The sequence below is a fragment of the Neovison vison genome, chromosome 4 (genome assembly GCF_020171115.1).
Source record: "Neovison vison isolate M4711 chromosome 4, ASM_NN_V1, whole genome shotgun sequence".
Lineage (NCBI taxonomy): Eukaryota > Metazoa > Chordata > Mammalia > Carnivora > Mustelidae > Neogale > Neogale vison.
In genome coordinates, this window is record NC_058094.1 from 125496136 (window position 1) to 125517133 (window position 20998).

Genomic DNA, 20998 nt, shown 5'->3' on the forward strand with positions numbered 1-20998 from the left:
AGGAGGAGCAAAAGAGGAAGTATATAAAAGCATTTCTATTTGTTATTCCTTCAGGGAGACATAGTAAAGAAAAATAGTGACACTTCTATAGGAAGAATATCTTTTAATTTGACATTGTTTTAATGGTGAACATTTGGGGCAAATGTATGTGCTTTTCCTTTATTTTAGCACCTTGTACAACATCCTGGATAGGGCTTCTGGGACGAATAATATTATTTTATTTACGTGTGGAACAAATAAGTGGACGTACCTACAAGATTTATGTTGATTATGGGCTTCACGTAAGTGCGGACATGTAGTTATGATATTGGCTCTCAGAACTAGGTCAGTTCTATCAGGTTTTATTTCTCTGTACCTACTCTCTCTAGACAAGACTTATTGTGAGGATCTGATAACTTTTGTTCTGTGCTCCCATCTGTAGGCACATACCCAAATATAGCCAAAACTTCTCATAAATGACAAAGTTAGTCCCAGCATCACCTGCCCTGCTTGCATGATCCTTCCATCTCTGTTCCTTTGTTGTTCTATTTGCCTTTGTCTGGAAGCGTAAAGGTCAGCAAGGAAGGATCCCGGGGAGCATGTTGGTAAGCCTGGAACACTCACAGGCAGGTACGTGAAAAATTGTGAATTATGCATTAAAATTATTTTTCCTTTTTAGATCTTGAATTTGCCCGAACTGATTGATGACTCCAAGTATAAAACTAACCACCTTCGTGTACAGAATAGAAAAGAGCTTATCAAAATACTGTCTGCACGGTAAGCGTGGATCTACTCTTGGTACATTTAAGAATCAATATGTCCTTAGCATTTGCCTGATTTGTGTCTGTGTGCGTATTTATGTGTATGCTCTTTTTTGCCTTTTTTAGATTAATTTGTAATTCTCTTCCATTTTGCAGAATGGGTTAGTGGAAAGATATTTCAGAGCTATGTTTTCTGTTCTTTATTTGAAAGTACTTTACGTGTCTTAATGAGTATTGACTCATAAGAATGATACCTATAAGAAAATCACAATGGCTTGAAATAGATATCTTCTCTATAGCATGTGTAAGTGTTTGGGTTTAGTCTATTGTAAATACTAATAACAACAATACTAATAAAAATAATTTAACTTTTTTTTTTTTTACCTTTAAATGCTCTACATAGACCATGCCATTTAACCCTTACAGTTATCCTGTGAGGTAAATTCTATTCCCATTTTACAGATGAAGGAACTGAGACAAAGAAAGGTTAAGTCAAAAGTTCTCTTGGACGTTTGTCATGATGATGTTTTGAAAATGCCAGATTGAGTTATGGGTCACACGGGATTAATGTTAATCAGTGAGAGTATTTGATTTCCAGATTATTCTATACATGACATGTTGTGCTTTTGTTAAAACCTGCATCAAAACTTTCAACTTTCTCTTAGAAAAAGGTGCTAATTCTTTTAATATTATTTTATTTCATTTTATTTTTGTTTCAGTCTTTCAAAATTCATTGATTTTTAATATGTCCCTTTTTTTCATTTTATTTTACTTCTTTTCAGTGTTCCAGAATTCATTGTTTATGCACCACACCCAGTGCTCCATGTAATACGTGCCCTCCTTAATACCCACCACCAGGCTCACCCAACCCCCACCTCCCTCCCCTCCAAAACCCTCAGTTTGTTTCTCAGAGTCCACAGTCTCTCATGGCTTGTCTCCCCCTCTTATTTCCCCCAACTCATTTATTCTCTCTATCTCCCAATGTCCTCCGTGTTATTCCTTATGCTACACAAGTGAGTGAAACCATATGATAATAGACTTTCTCTGCTTGACTTATTTCATTCAGCATAATCTCCTCCATTCCCGTCCATGTTGATATAAGAGTTGGAAATTCATTCTTTCTGATGGAGGCATAATACTCTATTGTATTTATGGACCATATCTTCTTTACCCATTCATCCGTTGAAGGGCATCTTGGTTCTTTCCTCAGTTTGGTGACTGTGGCCATTGCCACATTGTGAACATTGGGGTACAGATGGCCCTTTTTTTCACTACATCTGTATCTTTGGGGTGAATACCCAGTAGTGCAATTGCAGGGTCATAGGGAAGCTCTATTTTTAATTTCTTAAGGCATCTCCACACTGTTTTCCAAAGTGGCTGCACCAACTTGCATTCCCACCAACAGTATAAGAGGGTTCCCCTTGATCCACAACCTTTCCACCACATGTGGTTTACTGTCTTGTTAACTTTGGCCATTCTAGCTGGTGTAAGGTGGTATCTCAATATGGTTTTGATTTGAATCTCCCTGATGGCTAATGACGATGAACATTTTTTCATGTGTCTGTTAGCCATTTGAAATGTCTTCTTTGGAGAAGTGTCTGTTCATGTCTTCTGCCCATTTTTTGATGTGATTATTTGTTTTGTGTGTGTTGAGTTTGAGGAGTTCTTTATAGATCTTAGATATCAGCCCTTTGTCTGTGGTGTCATTTGCAAATATATTCTCCCATTCCATGGGTTGCCTCTTTGTCTTGTTGACTGTTTCCTTTGCTGTGCAGAAGCTTTTGATATTGATGAAGTCCCAAAAGTCCATTTTCACTTTTGTTTCCTTTGCCTTTGGAGACATATCTTGAAAGAAGTTGCTGTGGCCGATGTCAAAGAGGTTACTGTCTATGTTCTCCTCTAGGATTTTGATAGATTCTTGCCTCACATTGAGGTTTTTTATCCATTTCGAGTTTATCTTTGTGTATGGTATAAGAGAATGGTCGAGTTTCATTCTTCTACGCATAGCTGTCCAATTTTCCCAGCACCATTTATTGAAGTTATTTTTTCCACTGTATATTTTTTCCTGCTTTGTTGAAGATTATTTGACCATAGAGTTGCGGGTCCATATCTGGGCTCTCTACTCTGTTCCACTGGTCTATATGTCTGTTTTTGTGCTAGTACCATGCTGTCTTTGTAATCACAGCTTTATAGTAAAGCTTGAAGTCAGGTCCCTTCAACTGATGCAGAAAAAGCATTTGACAAGATACAGCATCCATTTCTGATTAAAACAATTCAAAGTACAGGGATAGAGGGAACATTCCTCAACTTCATAAAATCTATCTATGAGAAACCCACAGTGAATCAATGGAGGAAATGCTGAGGGCCTTCCCTTTGAGATCAGGAACACAACAAGGATGCCCACTCTCACCACTCTTGTTCAACATAGTATTAGAAGTCCTAGCAACAGCAATCAGACAACAAAAAGATATAAAATGTATTCAAATTGGCAAAGAAGAAGTCAAACTCTCTCTCTTCACAGATGACATGATACTTTCTATGGAAAACCCAAGACTCCACCGCCAAACTACTAGAACTCATATAGCAATTCCGTAATGTGGCAGGATACAAAATCAATGTATAGAAATCAGTTGCTTTCTTACACACTAACAATGAAAATATAGAAAGGGAAATTAGAGAATTGATTCCACTTACTATAGCACCAAGAACCGTAAGATACCTGGGAATAAACCTAACCAAAGAGGTAAAGGATCTGTATTCGAGGAACTACAGAACACTCATGAAAGAAATGGAAGAAGACAAAAAAGATAGAAGACCATTCCATGCTCATGGATTGAAATAATAAACATTGTTAAAATGTCTATACTGCCCAGAGCCATCTATACTTTCAGTGCCATTCTGATCAAAATTCCACAGGCATTTTTCAAAGAGCTGGAGCAAACAATCCTAAAATTTGTTGGAGCCAGAAGAGACCCTTTATTGCTAAGGAAATGTTGAAAAAGAAAAAAAAAAGTGCTAATTCTAATCTTTCCTACCTGCTTGACTTTTGTGTATGTCTAAACCTCTCCGTATAGAGTAGGCATTGCTTTTTTTTTTGCAGATCTAAATGCCCACATGAGCTGTTCTTCAGTGTGGAACATTTTTCCCCCTCATCATGCTCATAAATGAAGTACTTTTGTTCCAATATCAGGTCTTGTCTTTTGAAAGAGCCCTTGTCTTTCTCCGTAGTGTGTTTCAAAGTTCTGAGCCAATAAAATTCTGCTACTGTAATTTTATTTCTGTCCGCCTGGGATTGGGGCATCTCTGGGTGGATCAACAACGTTCCTTACCTATTTACCCTTCCCTGGACTGCTTGCATCTCTTCCTTGTGCCCCAGACTCTTTGATCAATGGGGGCTCTGTGTGGGGCTGGTGCTCGGAGAACACGGCATGGGGCTCCCCTGTCTTGGTCGTTGGTAAAGTATCAGTCTGATTCCCCCACAGAGCCTAAGAGCCCTCGATCATTAACCTTTCCCCACATGAGAATTGGCCATTTATTTCTGCTTCTTGCCTCTTTGCCTCTCCAGCAGTTTTTAATCCATTTAATTCACTGATAGGACTTTTTCCTTTCAACCATGGTTACCCAGTTTCAATAATAGGCATTTGTGAGAGCCTTATCAAAAGCTCTTTGATAGTCTAAATAAATCACATCCATGCTGTGAGAAGAGTGGACCCAAGAAAAATCCGGAACCTTGGCAGATACAAGTGTCATCTTGTTCTTTAGATGCTGGCCCTTTTATAACTTCAGGAACCACAAAGTTAAGTTTTTGGTGTCCGAGGCCCTGAAACGTTTATTCCTGGCTAACTTCTGTCCTAGAATTCCACTGTGGAGAGACTTCTAGTGGCATCTGTAACACATTAACTTCTATTTTCTCTCTTTGGGGTGAATTAATTTGTTGCCTTTTTATTTCTCCTGTTCTAGACATAGGAGTGGAAATTTCATCATTTTGGAACCCTTCAGGTTCTTATGTCTTAATTAGGATGTAACAAGGAATAAGGAATCGAATCCCATGGTAGAGACGAGGGGTAGGGGGTAGCCTGAAGAGAGGAAACTTAGAGGGGAAGTCATACTGCCCTGGGTCCTGCTGTTCAAACGCAGACCACAGGGAGCCTGTGCTGCCCAGAGGATGGCTTTCCTGCTCTCCGGTGCCAGCGTGTTGATGGTTTTTGGTGCTCTCCTGGGGTCTGCAGTTCTTCCCTCTCTGCCAGCTCAAGTCTCTTCCCAACAGTGATGAGGAGGGGGGATTAGGATGCGATTCGTTCCCATCTACAACCCTGTCCTTCGTTTTCCTGCGCAAACGTCACTGGATTCATCAGTACCCTTCAGTGCTCGGCATTTAGAAATCAGAAGCCTCCGTGAAAGTGCAAACGTGTATCGTTTCACGAGATGATTCCACGTTTTCTATGAAATATTCAAAATGTTTAGTGGCTCTTGATTATCGGATTAAATCTGGTCTTTTTAGTCTGACATCATAGTCTTCCACAGCCTGACATGATCTTTTCTTTCCACCTTTTTCTCAGCCTAAAGTCCCTGCTAAGGCCGCACTCCCATTCTGTGTCTTTTGTTCTCTGTCTGGAATGCTTCCCAGACTTATTATTATCCTGAACTCAGTCGTGCCTCTGGGTCCGTCCTACAGTTTCAGGAAACCATCCTCAGACGTCTCTATTTGGGGTCCCGGCCAGAAGACAACACTTTCAGAAAAGAAGTCCTCCTTGCTCGCTGACTCAGCACCAGCCTACCCTTTATCCAACCCACACAGGATCTGCTTTACCTTCTGTGGGTGGTGCTGTTCCACGTGTGTGGAACACACTGTTCCTTTCACTGGACAGCTGTCTCAGGACCTGTGAATCACAGACACACTGACGTCCAGCTGCAGAAAGGAGGCAGGGAGAAAGGAAGGGGAAGAACCAGCATTTATTAGATGCCTTGACTTACCAGAGGAGCGTTGTTATTTCCGCTTTACTGATGAATATTCTGTAGTGTAGGGAGGTTAGTTTCAAGGTTCCATATGTAGTGAATAGTTGGAATTCAAAAGGCTACTTTTTTTCCCCCATATGTCCTATTGCCTCCCTAAAGTGCTACCTGAAATGTTACTCTGTCTTTATTTATTTACTCAGTAAATATTTACTGAGCACTGGGAATAGAAAAATAAATGAGACAAACTAAGCTGGTGACAAATAATGCAGGGAAGGAAAATGAGAAGTGGCAAAAGTTGGTTGTGAGACTGGCTGTTCCATTTAAGCTGGTCAGGGAGGGTCTCTCTGATAAAGTGACATTTGAGCAGAGTCTTGGAGGAGGTGAGGGAAAGGGCCTGCAGATAACTGGGAGAAGCTTTTTAGGCAGCAGGTATGTGGGTGGGAGTTTAAGGAGTAGCAAGGAGGACAATGAGCCTGGAGCTCAGTGATTCAAAGGAAGAGTGGGGGGAGGTGGGGAGAGAGAGAGAGAGAGATGGGTCCAGGGAAAGGGAGTGGATGGCAGAGGGGTTAAGGAGGGGATTGGTGGGGCAGGTAAGAAGGTCTAGGGAGAGAGAGGGGAGGTGGCCACGAAATCACGTTGTAAAAGTTATGATAGACTATATAATAAAGTAGTTTCTTAAGCTTGTGAAAGAAAGGAATTATTTTCATCATAAGGTGAGTTTGTTTCTCAGCAACCACTATTTTCTATTTAGTCTGAAGACCTTTTTTTTTTTTTTAAAAGATTTTATTTATTTGAGAGAGAGAGAGAGAACAGAGGGAAAGGGGCATGAAGGCTCCCTGCAGAGCAGAGAGCCGAATGCGGGGCTTGATCCCAAGACCCTGAGATCATGACCTGAGCCAAAGGCAGATGCTTAACCGACTGAGCCACCCAGGTGCCCCTGAAGACACATTTTTTCCAGTTTTATTGAGACACACTTGACATACAACATTGTATAATTTAAGATGTACAACATAATGATTTGATATTTGTATATATTGCAAAATGGTCATCACCATCACTTAACATCCATCACCTCACAGAGTTACACATTTGTTTTTCTTGTGATGAGAAGTTTTAAAATGTACTCTCTTAGCAACTTTCAAATATACAGCACTGTTAACTACAGTCGGCTTGGTGTTCTCCTATGAAATCTATAGACTTTTTTGGACAGCCTACCAGAAATGTCAGTCACTTCCCCCACTTTTCTGTTATTCTTGCTAAGTGTGGTCCGATGCTCCACTCTGAGAGCCGCCAGGCTCACTCAGGAAGGCAGTCGCATGTTTTTGTCATCAGCTTAGTTGTCCGCAGCCAGCACACACATAGTTCCCCTCAGGTGCTCTCAGGTGTTACTATTCCCCAACAGTGGCCGTGAACAAGTTTTTTTTTTTTTTTTTTTTAATTTAAAGGTGAAGACTTTTCCCATGAGCCTGCCATTTTATCCAGGGTGTTGCAGAAAGTCTGTTTACCCAGCTGCGAAGGCTGAAAACTATGCAAAGCTGAAGCATGTTAAAAGTCCCCAGCTAGAACACCAAAGAGATAGAATAGAGACTAATCCAGGGCCCATTAAAACAAGCCCCTTCTTTGCAGTGCCATGGAGCAGCGTCTCCTAAGCCTGTGCTACTCACGCCCTGGATCACAGTTTTGCAGACGTAAGGACCTCAAGGGAGAGATTGAAAATCTGGTGTGCGTTGAAACCAAGAAGAGAAGGATAAAGATGTAGTGTTGGGAGTTGGGGAAAAATAATAGGAAGACATGGAATGAGGAGGAAGGAAGCAAGAAATGATGGAGAAAATAGACATATAATTCATTTTCTTTCTCTCCCTTCCTTTCTTCCCCATTACTGGCCACTGACCTTGTGTACTTGTCCTGCAGCTATAGGGATGGAGGGAGAGATCTGGGCTCTTGAGGAGTTCATGATCTAATTAGGAAAATAAACAAGTAAAGCAGTGGTTTAAGTAGTGTGTGCTAAGTGCCACGGTAAACATAAAGGGTGCCGAGAGCACAGAGAAGGACAGCTACCTCAATGTGGGCAAGTCAAGGAAGGCTTCCTGGAGGTGGTACCACCTGAGATGAGTGTTAAAGGACAAAGAGAAGTAGGTGGAGGAAAATAGATACCACAAAGGAGGAAATATTGGACAGAGTGTAATTTCCTAGGGAGAAAACACAGTAAGTCATATATAAATGACATATAAAATAAAGCAGCTTAGAAAGAAACTGATGACAACTTTTAGATTGCTTTTTGAAAAATGCTACATGTGTTCAGGAAGTGAATGCCAATTATTAAAAAGTTGGTTACACTAAGAGGATATAAGTAAAAATTAACAGTGTAAGATAAATTTTCCTTTTAAAATGCTGTGGCAGTTACTTAGGTGAAATAGTATTTTTGATTTTGAATGATCTGATTTTTCTTAAGCTTCTGGTATGCAATTGAATATTTACTTATTTTCAGAGTTTACTGTATGAAAATGCTGTGAAATTAAGTGCTGTAGTTCAGGGTCCTCTAAACGGAAGTGCTAAGCAAATATTTGTTGAACTCAAAGTTTATTAATGAGCTGCATCTTAACTAATCACTTTCAAAACTTGGTGTCAAATTATTTTTAATTGGCTTGTTCAGAATATTGGAGAGCTGGACCTGGAGCCTTTTTTTTTTTTGCTGTTGAGAGAAGGACTGTAATGTCAGAGGTGCCTAAAGATGATGTTAATTTTTTTTTAAAGATTTTATTTATTTATTTGACAGATCACAAGTAGGCAGAGGCACGCTGAGAGAGAGGAGGAAGCAGGCTCCCTGCTGAGCAGGAAGTGGGGCTTGATCCTAGTACCCTGAGATAATGACCTGACCTGAAGGCAGAGGCTTTAACCCCCTGAGCCACCTAGGCGCCCCAAGATGATGTTAATTTTTAAAAACTGACATCTTGGTACCATTCAGGCAAATTTGGTCTTTCTGCTCTGGAGTCTCCACACTTTGAGGAGAAATGTTAAACTATTTACCTTTTTATTTTTTTTTAAGATTTTATTTATTTATTTGACAGACAGAGATCACAAGTAGGCAGAGAGAGAGAGAGGAGGAAGCAGTCTCTCTGCTGAGCAGAGAACCTAATGTGGGGGCTTGATCCCAGAACCCTGGGATAATGATACGAGCCAAAGGCAGAAGCTTTAAACCACTGAGCCACCCAGGCCCTCCCCCTTTTTTTAAAAGATTTATTTATTCATTTTAGAGAGGTGAGGCAGAGGGACAGAGGGAGAAGGAGAGAGAGAGAGTCTCAGGCCAGCTCCACACTGAGCGGTCAACCCCACGACCTTGAGATCACGACCTAAGCCGAAACTAAGAATTGGATTGCGTCACGCAGGTGCCCCAAACTATTTACCTTGCCACATGTAATCACCTGCCACCTTGCTGCACCTCCTTATAATGTGGCCTGGTGTTTTAACCCTCTGTGTCTTCCCATCTGCTCAAAATAAAAGATGTAATTTCTTTGTCTCCCTGGCTGCTACCTTCAAAATGAGCTCACAGTATGGGCGCCTGGGTGGCTCAGTGGGTTAAAGCCTCTGCCTTCGGCTCAGGTCATGATCTCAGGATCCTGAGATCGAGTCCCACATCGCGCTCTCTGCTCAGCAGGGAACCTGCTTCCCCCCTCTTTCTGCCTGCTGCTCTGCCTGCTTGTGATCTCTCCCTCTCTCTGTAAAATAAATAAACAAAATCTTTTAAAAAATGAGCTCAAAATTCAGAGCTTTTCCTGCCTCACTTGTTTGTTGTAAGCAGCCCCTCTCACACCGCTGCGTCCAAGCATCTTTGTCCTCAACTATCATCTGTTGTCCTCCTTGACAAGGTGGTCAATTTCTAAATCTCTTAGATAATCTTGAAATTTCTTGATTTCTTATTTAAAGACTGTGTTTTTAGAGCCAGTTTAGGTTCACAGCACTAATGAGAGGAAGGTACAGAGCGTTTCCATGTGACCCCCGCCCCCATCTGCCCCCACCAGAGAGGGACATCTGTTGCAATTGATGAATCTACACTGACACACCATAAGAGACGATACCTTTTCTGATTTTTTCATTTTTATTTCTAATGTCTCTTTGGGTTTCCAGCACTCAGAAAAGAAATGTTCTTGGGGCGCCTGGGTGACTCAGTCATTAAGCCTCTGCCTTCGCCTCAGGTCGTGATCCCAGGGTCCTTGGATCGAGCCCCGCATTGGGCTCTCTGCTTAGTTGGAAGCCTGCTTCCCCCTCTTCCACTCCCCCTGCTTGTGTTCTCTCTCTCGCTGTCTCTTTGTCAAATCAATAAATAAAATATTAAAAAAAAAAAGAAATGTTCTTTTAGTTAGTGAATTGGAGTCCGTGAAGGACTGAATGTGAGGCAGGAGCCTTCCACTGACTAACTCTGTGGCCTTGAGCTTGAGCTCTGATTCCTCTGAGCCTCAGGTCCTTGTGTGTATATGATGTGCATAACAATTCCTGCGTCATCCTGAGAATTAAAATCCAGAACGCACATGAAAGCGGCTTTACAACACTCAGCACACAGCAGAGCTCATTCTATTTTAGGGAAATCTCAATCCCTCAGCATCCTAAATTACAGTTCTCCAATTTTTTTTTTATTTTTATTTTTTCTTATTTTTTTTTCCAATTTATTTATTTTCAGAAAAACAGTATTCATTATTTTTTCACCACACCCAGTGCTCCATGCAAGCTGTGCCCTCTATAATACCCACCACCTGGTACCCCAACCTCCCACCCCCCCCCGCCACTTCAAACCCCTCAGATTGTTTTTCAGAGTCCATAGTCTCTCATGGTTCATCTCCCCTTCCAATTTACCCAAAAGCACATACCCTCCCCAATGTCCATAAGCCTACCCCCCTTCTCCCAACCCCCCTCCCCCCAGCAACCCACAGTTTGTTTCGTGAGATTAAGAATCACTTATGGTTTGTCTCCCTCCCTATCCCATCTTGTTTCATGGATTCTTCTCCTACCCACTTAAGCCCCCATGTTGCATCACCACTCCCTCATATCAGGGAGATCATATGATAGTTGTCTTTCTCCGCTTGACTTATTTCGCTAAGCATGATACGCTCTAGTTCCATCCATGTTGTCGCAAATGGCAAGATTTCGTTTCTTTTGATGGCTGCATAGTATTCCATTGTGTATATATACCACATCTTCTTGATCCATTCATCTGTTGATGGACATCTAGGTTCTTTCCATAGTTTGGCTATTGTGGAGATTGCTGCTATAAACATTCGGGTGCACGTGCCCCTTTGGATCACTACGTTTGTATCTTTAGGGTAAATTCCCAGTAGTGCAATTGCTGGGTCATAGGGCAGTTCTATTTTCAACATTTTGAGGAGCCTCCATGCTGTTTTCCAGAGTGGTTGCACCAGCTTGCATTCCCACCAACAGTGTAGGAGGGTTCCCCTTTCTCCGCATCCTCGCCAGCATCTGTCATTTCCTGACTTGTTGATTTTAGCCATTCTGACTGGTGTGAGGTGATATCTCATTGTGGTTTTGATTTGTATTTCCCTGATGCCAAGTGATATGGAGCACTTTTTCATATGTCTGTTGGCCATCTGGATGTCTTCTTTGCAGAAACGTCTGTTCATGTCCTCTGCCCATTTCTTGATTGGATTATTTGTTCTTTGGGTGTTGAGTTTGTTAAGTTCTTTATAGATTTTGGTCACTAGTCCTTTATCTGATATGTCGTTTGCAAATATCTTCTCCCATTCTGTCAGTTGTCTTTTGGTTTTGTTAACTGTTTCCTTTGCTGTGCAAAAGCTTTTGATTTTGATGAAATCCCAAAAGTTCATTTTTGCCCTTACTTCCCTTGCCTTTGGCGATGTTCCTAGGAAGATGTTGCTGCGGCTGAGGTCGAAGAGGTTGCTGCCTGTGTTCTCCTCAAGGATTTTGATGGATTCCTTTCTCACACTGAGGTCCTTAATCCATTTTGAATCTATTTTTGTGTGTGGTGTATCTCCAATTTTTTTTTTTTTACCGCCAAATTTCTCCTGTATCTTTTTTCATAAAAAGGATTGAATCCCCTAGTTTTGAGAAATTTTTCTCTCCCTAGCTGTAAAGAGTTTGTGAGTTCCACAGTTTTTATTTAGTAAAGTTCTGTGGAACTGCCAGTCAAATCCTGGTTAGAATGATATAATGATTATTATTGTATTAATTTAATTCCAGCAACAGGAAAGCATGATATTGTGTAGTTGGCCTGTGTGGCCTTATTGCAGCTAAATAAATGATTTCTGTTAAACCCTTTTGAAATATTAAAAATAGCTCACAAGACTTGGGATACATTTAACTTTGTACAGCATTCTTAATAAAGGCTATTAATACTGCTTTGTTTTTTTAAACCAAAAGTGGACCTTAATGGCTCATAGCCTATTCCCTTTCAAGAGACACTTGTTTCTCAGTGTGGGCAATGAATTTGGAACTTGTGAACACTCCACTTAAATTATTCCTTGCATTTGTGGCTGTACCCTCATAAAGAATGAAACATTTTGTGTTCCTTAGTTGCTATGCAGTGTTAATAGCCTGTATGAAAAGCTTCAGCCAGGGCCTTTGAACTAAGAAGTAAAATATACCCATGGGTTCCCCTGTGTCATTTTTACGGTTAAGTTTTTCAAAGTTTTAGTGGATATTTTTGGTCTTCCTGAAAGCTGTTGAATTTAATTTTCTGCTAAACCATATCTGTAATTTTCTTAATTTTTATTCTTACTAGAAAATGAAGCTATAGTTGACCCTTGAGCAAAATGGGTTTGAACTGCACAGGTTTGCATGCATTTTTTTCTGGTAAATACAGGACAGGAATGTAAATGTACTTTCTCTTTCTTGTGATTTTCCTAATAACTTTTTTTTTTTTTAAGATTTTATTTTATTTATTTGAGAGAGAGAGACAGTGAGCGAGAGAATGAGCGAGGAGAAGGTCAGAGAGCGAAGCAGACTCCTCATGGAGCTGGGAGCCTGATGTGGGACTCGATCCCGGGACTCCAGGATCACGCCCTGAGCCGGAGGCAGTCGTTTAACCAACTGCGCCACCCAGGCGTCCCTCCTAATAACTTTTTATCTAGCTTACTTTCTTGTAAGAATGCAGTATATAACACATTGTAACATACAGAATATGTATTAATTGACTGTTCATCTTATCAGTGAGGCTTCTGGTCTACTGTAGGCTGTTAGTGGTTAAATTTAGGGAAGTCAAGGAGCACCTGGGTGGCTCAGTGGGTTAAGCCTCTGCCTTCGGCTCAGGTCATGATCACAGGGTTCTGGGGTCAAGCCCCACATCAGGCTCGCTGCTCAGCAGGGAGCCTTCTTCCCCCTCATTCTCTGTCTACCTGTGATCTCTCTCTCTCTCTCTCTCTCTGTCAAATAACTAAATAAATAAATAAAATATTTAAAAAAAAATTAGGGAAGTCAAAAGTTACACACAAATTTTCAACGGTGTAAGGGATTGGTGCCCCTAACCTCTGTGCTGTTCATTCGTTTGTTTGTTTGTTTGTTTATTTATTTATTTATTTAAGATTGAGAAAGAGAGAGTAAAGGGCAAAGGAAGAGAGTCAAAGAGTGAGTCTCCCTGCCTGAGCAGGGAGCCCGATGCGGAGCTTGATCCCAGGGTCCTGGGATCATGACCTGAGGTGAAGGCAGATGCTTAACCCACTGAGCCCCCCAGGTGCCCCTAGCCTGTGTGCTGTTTAAGGGTGAACTCTACTGTATATTTAATTTCCAGCAGATATCATTAACTCCTTCCTCTTCACTGCTTCTTAAATCCCTATTTTAGTGCTTCTCCTGTCTTCCTTTCCTGGCTCTAGTTTCCTAGCCTTATCCTATCTTTTACAGTTTGAATTGTTTTAACACGAATTTACAAATGAAAATTATGTATCACCTTCCTTTCCCTTATTTGCATGGAGGCTTCATTGAGTAAGTGGTTTGCTTAGAGAACAAGGGAGGATTTTATCAGTGCCCACCTATGAGATAGAATTTAGAAGGACTGGAAAGGTCCTCTATTCCACGGAATATAACCCTTCCTTATACATAGTTTGCTGATTTCAGGGGTTGGGCAAGTATAGATTTTTTTTTTTAAGATTTATTTTAGCGAGTGGGGGGAGGGGCTGAGGGAGAGGGAGAGAATCTCCAGGGGACTCCCACTGAACACTCTCATTCCCTAACGTAAGTAAGTTTTCTCAGACTTCCTCCTCAGAGAAATGTGGAGAAAGCCGAGAAATCTTTAAAGCTCAGACTGCCCAAAAGAGGCAAAGAGCAGAGGGAAAGGTGGAGAGCGGTCATAGACAGGGAGCCCCAGGGATCCCGTTCCCCCTGCTGATGCTTCTGCCAGGGCTGGGAGGCCGGGGAAGTCTCTTTTAACTCTGGTTCATTCCTCCCCTCTCTAAACCTGGCAACCATCGACTCTCCTATGTCTGCATGTTTTTAATATATATAGAGAAACTTATTGTTTGCTCTCTCTGAAACACTTTGGTTGGTCTAATATTCTCTTTCCCATAATGATCACACTTTAAAATCTTCCTGCTAGCCTCTCCCCGCACCCTCCACCCCTCCCGCCCCACCTCCCCCTTGACTTCTATTAGTGTCTTATGAGGCTGCATTGCATGTGATTTATGTATATCCTCAACCTACATGTTTAGTTTATTGCAACCTCCCTCCTGACCTCTTATAATGCTTTGAATCCCATTCTTGTAGGTTTATCTGGCATTCACTGCAGAGGGCTGATTGGGATAAATGGATCTGATGTTTTGGTGAGGGTCACATTTGTTTTTTTATGTGCTCCATGGCAGCTCGGCCATTATCAGCTAATAGATGGTTCCTTGTAAAATGTCTATATTTTATGTGGTACATTTTCTGGATGTTGGTTCTTTGGAGATAGGTTTAAGTGGCTATGTGTTGTTACTATAAAATCAGCCTGGAGGGAAAAATAATGAAAGAACCACAGCCCTGGAATGTATCCTTTTGGCTTACAGGATGCAAGGGGAACTACTGCAACTCCAAATAAGCTTCTCCTGACCAGGGAGCTTTCCACCCTGTTAAGATAATTCTTTGTGATTGAGAATCAAGTGATGTCTTTAAGTGAGTCAGGATGAAATGGAATGTCATCTCCCTCCTCCCTGCTCCCCCATTTTTTTTTTTCTTTCCAGGAGGGCCATAAACCATTCCAGGCTGCCTTTTAGTAGAAAGAATTAGATGGTAGTGGTGGGATATTTATATGTATGTGCTGGGGCAGCTGGGAGAGGGAAGGGGGGCAATAGTGGTGGGAGGGAGTCCAGTAAACGCCATTTCCCTGGATAAAACATTTAATATGCTCATTTCTCCATTGGAACTTAATGTATAGTTTTGGATTTATAGAATGTTAGAGTCCTAAACGCTTGGGGAGCTGGATAGAGCTTCAGACACCGTTGGACTTAACCCTTCCTAAGAGTAAGAACTAGAATTTAACAGCATCATGGCCAGAGGCTCCGTGCAATCTGGTGGGAGACTCAAAGCTAACTCAGAAGGCCTTCTTTTTGGGAGGATATAGGCACAGTTCTCCAGACTTTTCTGGCTGACCTTGCTTTGCTCTTGACTTTCGAACTGGACAGAAAATTTGGAGTTTGATTCAGTCTCTTGACACTCTGGTTTGCTCTTCAGACTGCAGACTTGTCCCTGTCCTGCCCGATTTCCTGCCTGCCTTGGGCGCAGACGGAGTTCTGTTCGGCAACTCCTTTGCCCCTGCTTGCATTCTGTTCTTATCTCCTCTGAGCTTTGGAGCTCTAGTGTAGGCCTTCCTCTGGTCTTTGATCTTACGTTAACTGATGTTTCTAGCAAGAGCTGACTCCACCTCTCCCCCAGTGCTGACAGCTGACATCCCTGCTGAGTCTTTCCACCAGCTGTCCAGCATCCCAGACCATTTCCCTGGTGACCAGCTTCACCTGGACAGTCCACAGTAGTCCTGGCAAGCTGCTCACTGCTCCCCCATGTCAGACTAAACCTACCTTACCTCCAGTTGCACATGTTTTGACCAATAACACACAGCTCTTTGGTGAGGCTCACATTGGAAATCTGATTATCAATGCCTTTTCCATAGTACTCACAGAATAGTGGCTTTTTCCTCTTTTCTCTGAGTATAACTGTTCTCTTAAGGATAATACTGGCCAGGAAAAGAAAATAAGTGTACATTCCGCACCCCACATTTACAAACACACATGCAGACACACACACAACTTCTAATCTCTGAATTTAAAAAATTTACATTTTCCGTTCTTAATGATTTTTCTTCCCTCTATTGTGAATTGTTTTTCTTTTTCTCATTTGCTAACTTTGGAAAGAAAAATCCAGACATTGGAATGTCTGAGTTTATTTAAGTCTCAGTACTCTGTTCAATTTAATGAAGGGAAACAAAAAAGGGAAAATCAGAGTGCTGGCCTGTATCTTCATGGCCCCAGGGTTGACCCTCTCTGGTGGTCACTGATATGTACTATATCTGTGAAATAAGAGTAATTGATTGTTCCAAGCTATTTTTAAACACGTCAGGATATAGAAATATACTCTAAAATATAGAAAGAACGAGTAGAAAGTTAGAAATTGTGAGAAACATAATTGTTTTTATATTAATTAACATGCTCTTTTCTAAAACAGATAAAAAAAGGGAAAAGAGGACTTATTTAGTATATTGAATGTCATATTGCATACCCAGCTAACAGAGAGCACGGTCTTTTCTGGTGTCTATGGAACATTTACATTTCTAGACCAGTTCACAGAGAAAAAAATCTTAGTAAGTTTCAACAAAGAAAAGTCAACTACAATGAAATATTTTAAAAAGTAGTGATAAATTTAGAAATATAAGCATAGATAAACCTATAAAGCATAGTGTATAAATTAAAATTTTTTAAATAGGATTAAAATTTTAAAATCTTAGTTACCTATTGTGGTAGGCAACCCATCCTAAAACAACGCTTTAAAATGAGTCCACAAACTGTTTCTATAAAGGGCTAGATAGTAAATATTCTTGGCTTTGGGGACTAAATGATCTACACCACAGCTGCTTCTCTATCAGTGCAGTGAGATAGTAACCATAGACAAGACTTCAGTGAACAAGCATGACTGTATTCCACTAAAGCTTTATTCATAGATACTGGAAGCTGAATTTCGTTTTTTTTCTTTTTTTTTTTTTTAAGATTTTGTATTTATTTATTTGAGAGAGAGAGTGTAAGAGAGAGAATGTGAGGAGGGGCAGAGGGAAACAGAAATGGAGAAGCAGGGGCGCCTGGGTGGCTCAGTGGGTTAAAGCCCCTCTCCCTTCGGCTCAGATCATGATCTCAGGGTCCTGAGATCGAGTCCCACATTAGGCTCTCTGCTCGCAGGGAGCTTGCTTCCCCCCACCTCTCTCTTTGCCTGACTCTTTGCCTACTTGTGATCTCTGTCAAATAAACAAATAAAATCTTTTTTTCTTCTTTTTTTTTAAATTTTTTTAAATTGTTTATTTCACAGACAGAGATCACAAGTAGGCAGAGAGGCAGACAGAGAGAGAGGAAAGGAAGCAGGCTCCCTGCCGAGCAGAGAGCCTGATGCGGGGCTCGATCCTAGGACTCTGGAATCAGGACCTGAGCTAAAGGCAGAGGCTTCAACCCACTGAGCCACCCAGGAGCCCCAACAAATAAAATCTTTAAAAAAAAAAAAAAAAAAAAAAAAAAGGAAAGGGAGAAGCAAGCTCCTTGCCGAGCAGGGAGCCCAATATGGGGTTTGATCCCAGACCCTGGCCTCATGACCTGAGATGAAGGCGGATGCTTAACTGACTGAGCCAGCCAGGTGCCCCAGAAGCTGAATTTCAAACAGTTCTCATGTGTTAGGAGATACTCTTCTTTTTATTTCTAACAACCATTTAAAAATATTAAATCTAATGAGAACTCATAGGATTTACTCTATTAGTGTTCCTATATGTCATACATCAGTGTTAGCTATAGTCATCATGGTGTACATTATATCCCTAGTACTTACTTATCTCATGACTGGCAGTTTATATTTTCTGACCACCTTTCTCCATTTCCCCCTCCCCCACCCTCCACCTCTGGTGATCGCAAGTCTCATGTCTTTTTCATGACTTTGGTATTTTTTTTTTTAGATTCCACATATAAGTGAGATCACACAGTATTTATCTTTCTCTGTCAGACTTATTTCACTTAACATAATGCCTTCAAGGTCCATCCATGATGTCATGAATGGTAGGACTTCCTCATTTTTTATGGCTGAATAATATTTATTCACATATTCATGTACATGGGGATAATAATAAATTTACTATTTAAATGATAATAACTAATCATATTATTATAGTATGTTATGTAAGTAATGACTAGTAATAATTAGTGATATTAATTAATGATAATAAATAATATATGTTCACATTTGTGTCATATAACACATTCACTGACATGTATAAAACAATTTCTTTATCCATTCACTCACTGATGGACACTTAGGTTGTTTTCACATCTTGGCTATTATAAATAATGCTGCTATGAACATGGGGTGTAGATATCTTTTTCTTTTTTTTTTTAGTTAAAGTTTTCATTTCCTTTGGATCTATTCCTACAAGTGGAATTGCTGGATCATATGTGGTAGTTCTATTTTTAATTTTTTGAGGGTCCTTCATACTGTTTTCCATAGTGACTGTACCAATTTACACTCCTACCAACAGTGCACAAGGTTCCCTTTTCTCTACATCTGTAACACCATTGGTTATCTCTTGACTTTTTGATGACCATTTTAATGGGTGGGACATAATCTCATTGTGGTTTAAACTTGCATTTTCCTAATAACTAGTGGTGTTGCACAGCTTTTTATGTACCTGTTGATCTTTTGTATCTTTTCCTGGGGGTATTGTGTATTCAGGGCTTTCTCCCATTTTTCTTTTTAATTTTGTTTATTTGACAGACAGAGATCACAAGTAGACAGAGAGGCAGGCAGAGAGAGAGAGAGGGAAGCAGGGCCCCCGCTGAGCAGAGAGCCCCATGTGGGACTCGATCCCAGGACCCCGGGATCATGACCTGAGCCAAAGGCAGCGGCTTAACCCACTGAGCCACCCAGGCACCCTCTCCCATTTTTTAATTGGGTTATTTTGTTGGGTGACATGGTTCACTATTAAGTTGTATGAATTCCTTTTATATTTTGGACATTAACCCCTAAACAGCGATATAGTTTACAAATATTTTTTCCCATTTTGTAGGTTGCATTTTCATTTTGTTGATGGTTTCTTTTGCTCTACAAAGACTTTTAGTTTAATGTAACCCTCCTTGTTTATTTTTTATTTTGTCCACTTGCTTTTGCTTTAGACATGGTATCCAAAAAATCGTTACCAAAACCCATATGAAAGAACTTTATTCTTATGTTTTCTTCTAAGATTTTCATGATTTCAGGTCTTAAGTTTAAGTCTTCCATCCATTTTGAGTTAATTTTTGTGAGTAGTAGAAGATATGGGTCCATTTTTATTCTTTTATGTGTGAATATTTAATTATCCCAGTGCCATTTGTTGAAAAGATTGTCTTTTCTCCATTGAGTATTCCTGGTTCCTTTGTCAAATGTTAACTGACTGTATATGCTGGTTGGGTTTATATCTAGATTCTTGATTCTGTTGCATTGGCCTATTTGTCTGTTTTTATTCCAGTACATTATTGTTTTGATGACAATAGCTTTATAGTATAGCTTAAAATCATTAAGTGTGATACCTTCTGGTTTGTTCTTTTTCTCCTTTGGAGTTCTTGGGCTACTTGGAGTCTCTTGTGGTTTCATATAAATTTTCAGAGTGTTTTTTTTACTGCTGTAAAAGATGCCATAGGACCATTGATATGGGTTACACTGAATCTATAAATAGGTTTGGTAGTATTGACATTTTAACAATATTAATTCTTCCAATCCTTGAACATGGGGTATCTTTCTGTTTATTTGTGTCTTTTTTACTGTCTTTCATCAATGTCTTGTTTTCAGAGTAGAGGTCCTTCAACACCATAGTTAAATTTATTCCTAAGTATTTTTTACTGGTTTTGATGCTATTATACATGTGATTTATTTATTTATTTATTTTTCAGAAATTAGTTGTTTGTGTATAGAAACACTACTGATTTTTAGATGTTAATTTTGTGTGCTTCAACTTCACTGAATTCATTAATTAGACCTAGCAGGGTTTGGTTGAGCATTTAGGGTTTTCTGTATATATTATCATGTCAAAGTGTAAATAGAGAAGATTTTATTTCTTTCCCATTTCTGAAATTTTATTTATTTTTCTTGCCTGATTGACCTAGTTAGGATTTCTAGTATGATGTTGAATAAGAGTGGTGAGACTGGTCACCCTTGTTTTGTTCCTGATCTTAGAAAGGAAGCTTTTACATTTCATCATGGAGTATGATGTTAGCTATGAGCTTGTACTATTTGGTATTTACCATGTAAATAACTCTTTGTTAAGAGTTTTTATCATGAATGGGTGTTGATTTTTTCAAATGCTTTTTCTGCATCTAATGAGATGATCATATGATTATTTTCTTTCATTCTATCAATGTAATGTATCACGTTGGTTGATTTGCATATATTGAACCATCCTTGCATCCCAGGGAAAAATCCCACTTGATCATGACATGTGATCCTTTTAGTGTGCTGATGACATCAATTTGCTGATATTTTGTTGAGAATGTTTACATCTATTTTTATCAGGGATATTGGTCTGTAGTTTTCTTTTACAGAAAAAAAATTTTTTTCTGGTTTTGGTATCAGGATAAAGCTGGTCTCATAAAATGACTTTGGGAGTGTTCCTCCTCTTTGATATTGTTCAATGAGTTTGAGAAGGATTGATGTTAATTCTTTAAATATTTGATAAAACATCTTGTCCTGGACTTTTTTGTGTTGGGACATTTTTTGGTTAGTGATTCAGTCTCTTTATTAATAATTTGCCTATTCAGATTTTATATTTCTTCCTGATTTAGTCTTGATAAGTTATATATTTCTCAGAATTTTCTCATCAAGATTGTCCAGTTTATTGGTATTCATAGTAGCCTCTTAAGGTCCTTTGAACTTTCATGGTGTTAGTTGTAAAGTCTACTTTTTCACTTATAATTTTGTTGGTTTGAGTTATTTCTCTTTTTAAAGTTGGTTATCTTAACTTAGGGTTTGTCAGTTTTGTTTATCTTTTCAAAGAACCAACTCTGAGTTTGGTTAATCATTTCTAACGCTTTTCACTTCTCTCTATCACTTATTTCTGCTTCAATTCTTATTATTTCCTTTCTTCTGCTTTTGTTTGTCTC

The 20998-nt window shown here is 39.9% G+C and overlaps 1 protein-coding gene across 3 annotated transcripts in view; it reads left to right on the plus strand.

Moving 5' to 3' along the window:
* The window catches only part of SUGCT (succinyl-CoA:glutarate-CoA transferase), an 827195-nt gene that overhangs the window by 365318 nt on the left and 440879 nt on the right, over positions 1-20998 (plus strand). For all 3 annotated transcript variants that reach the window (XM_044245656.1, XM_044245658.1, XM_044245657.1), the window contains exon 11: positions 659-756. In XM_044245656.1, the coding sequence (XP_044101591.1) occupies positions 659-756 (98 nt within the window). The remainder of the gene's footprint in view (positions 1-658; positions 757-20998) is intronic.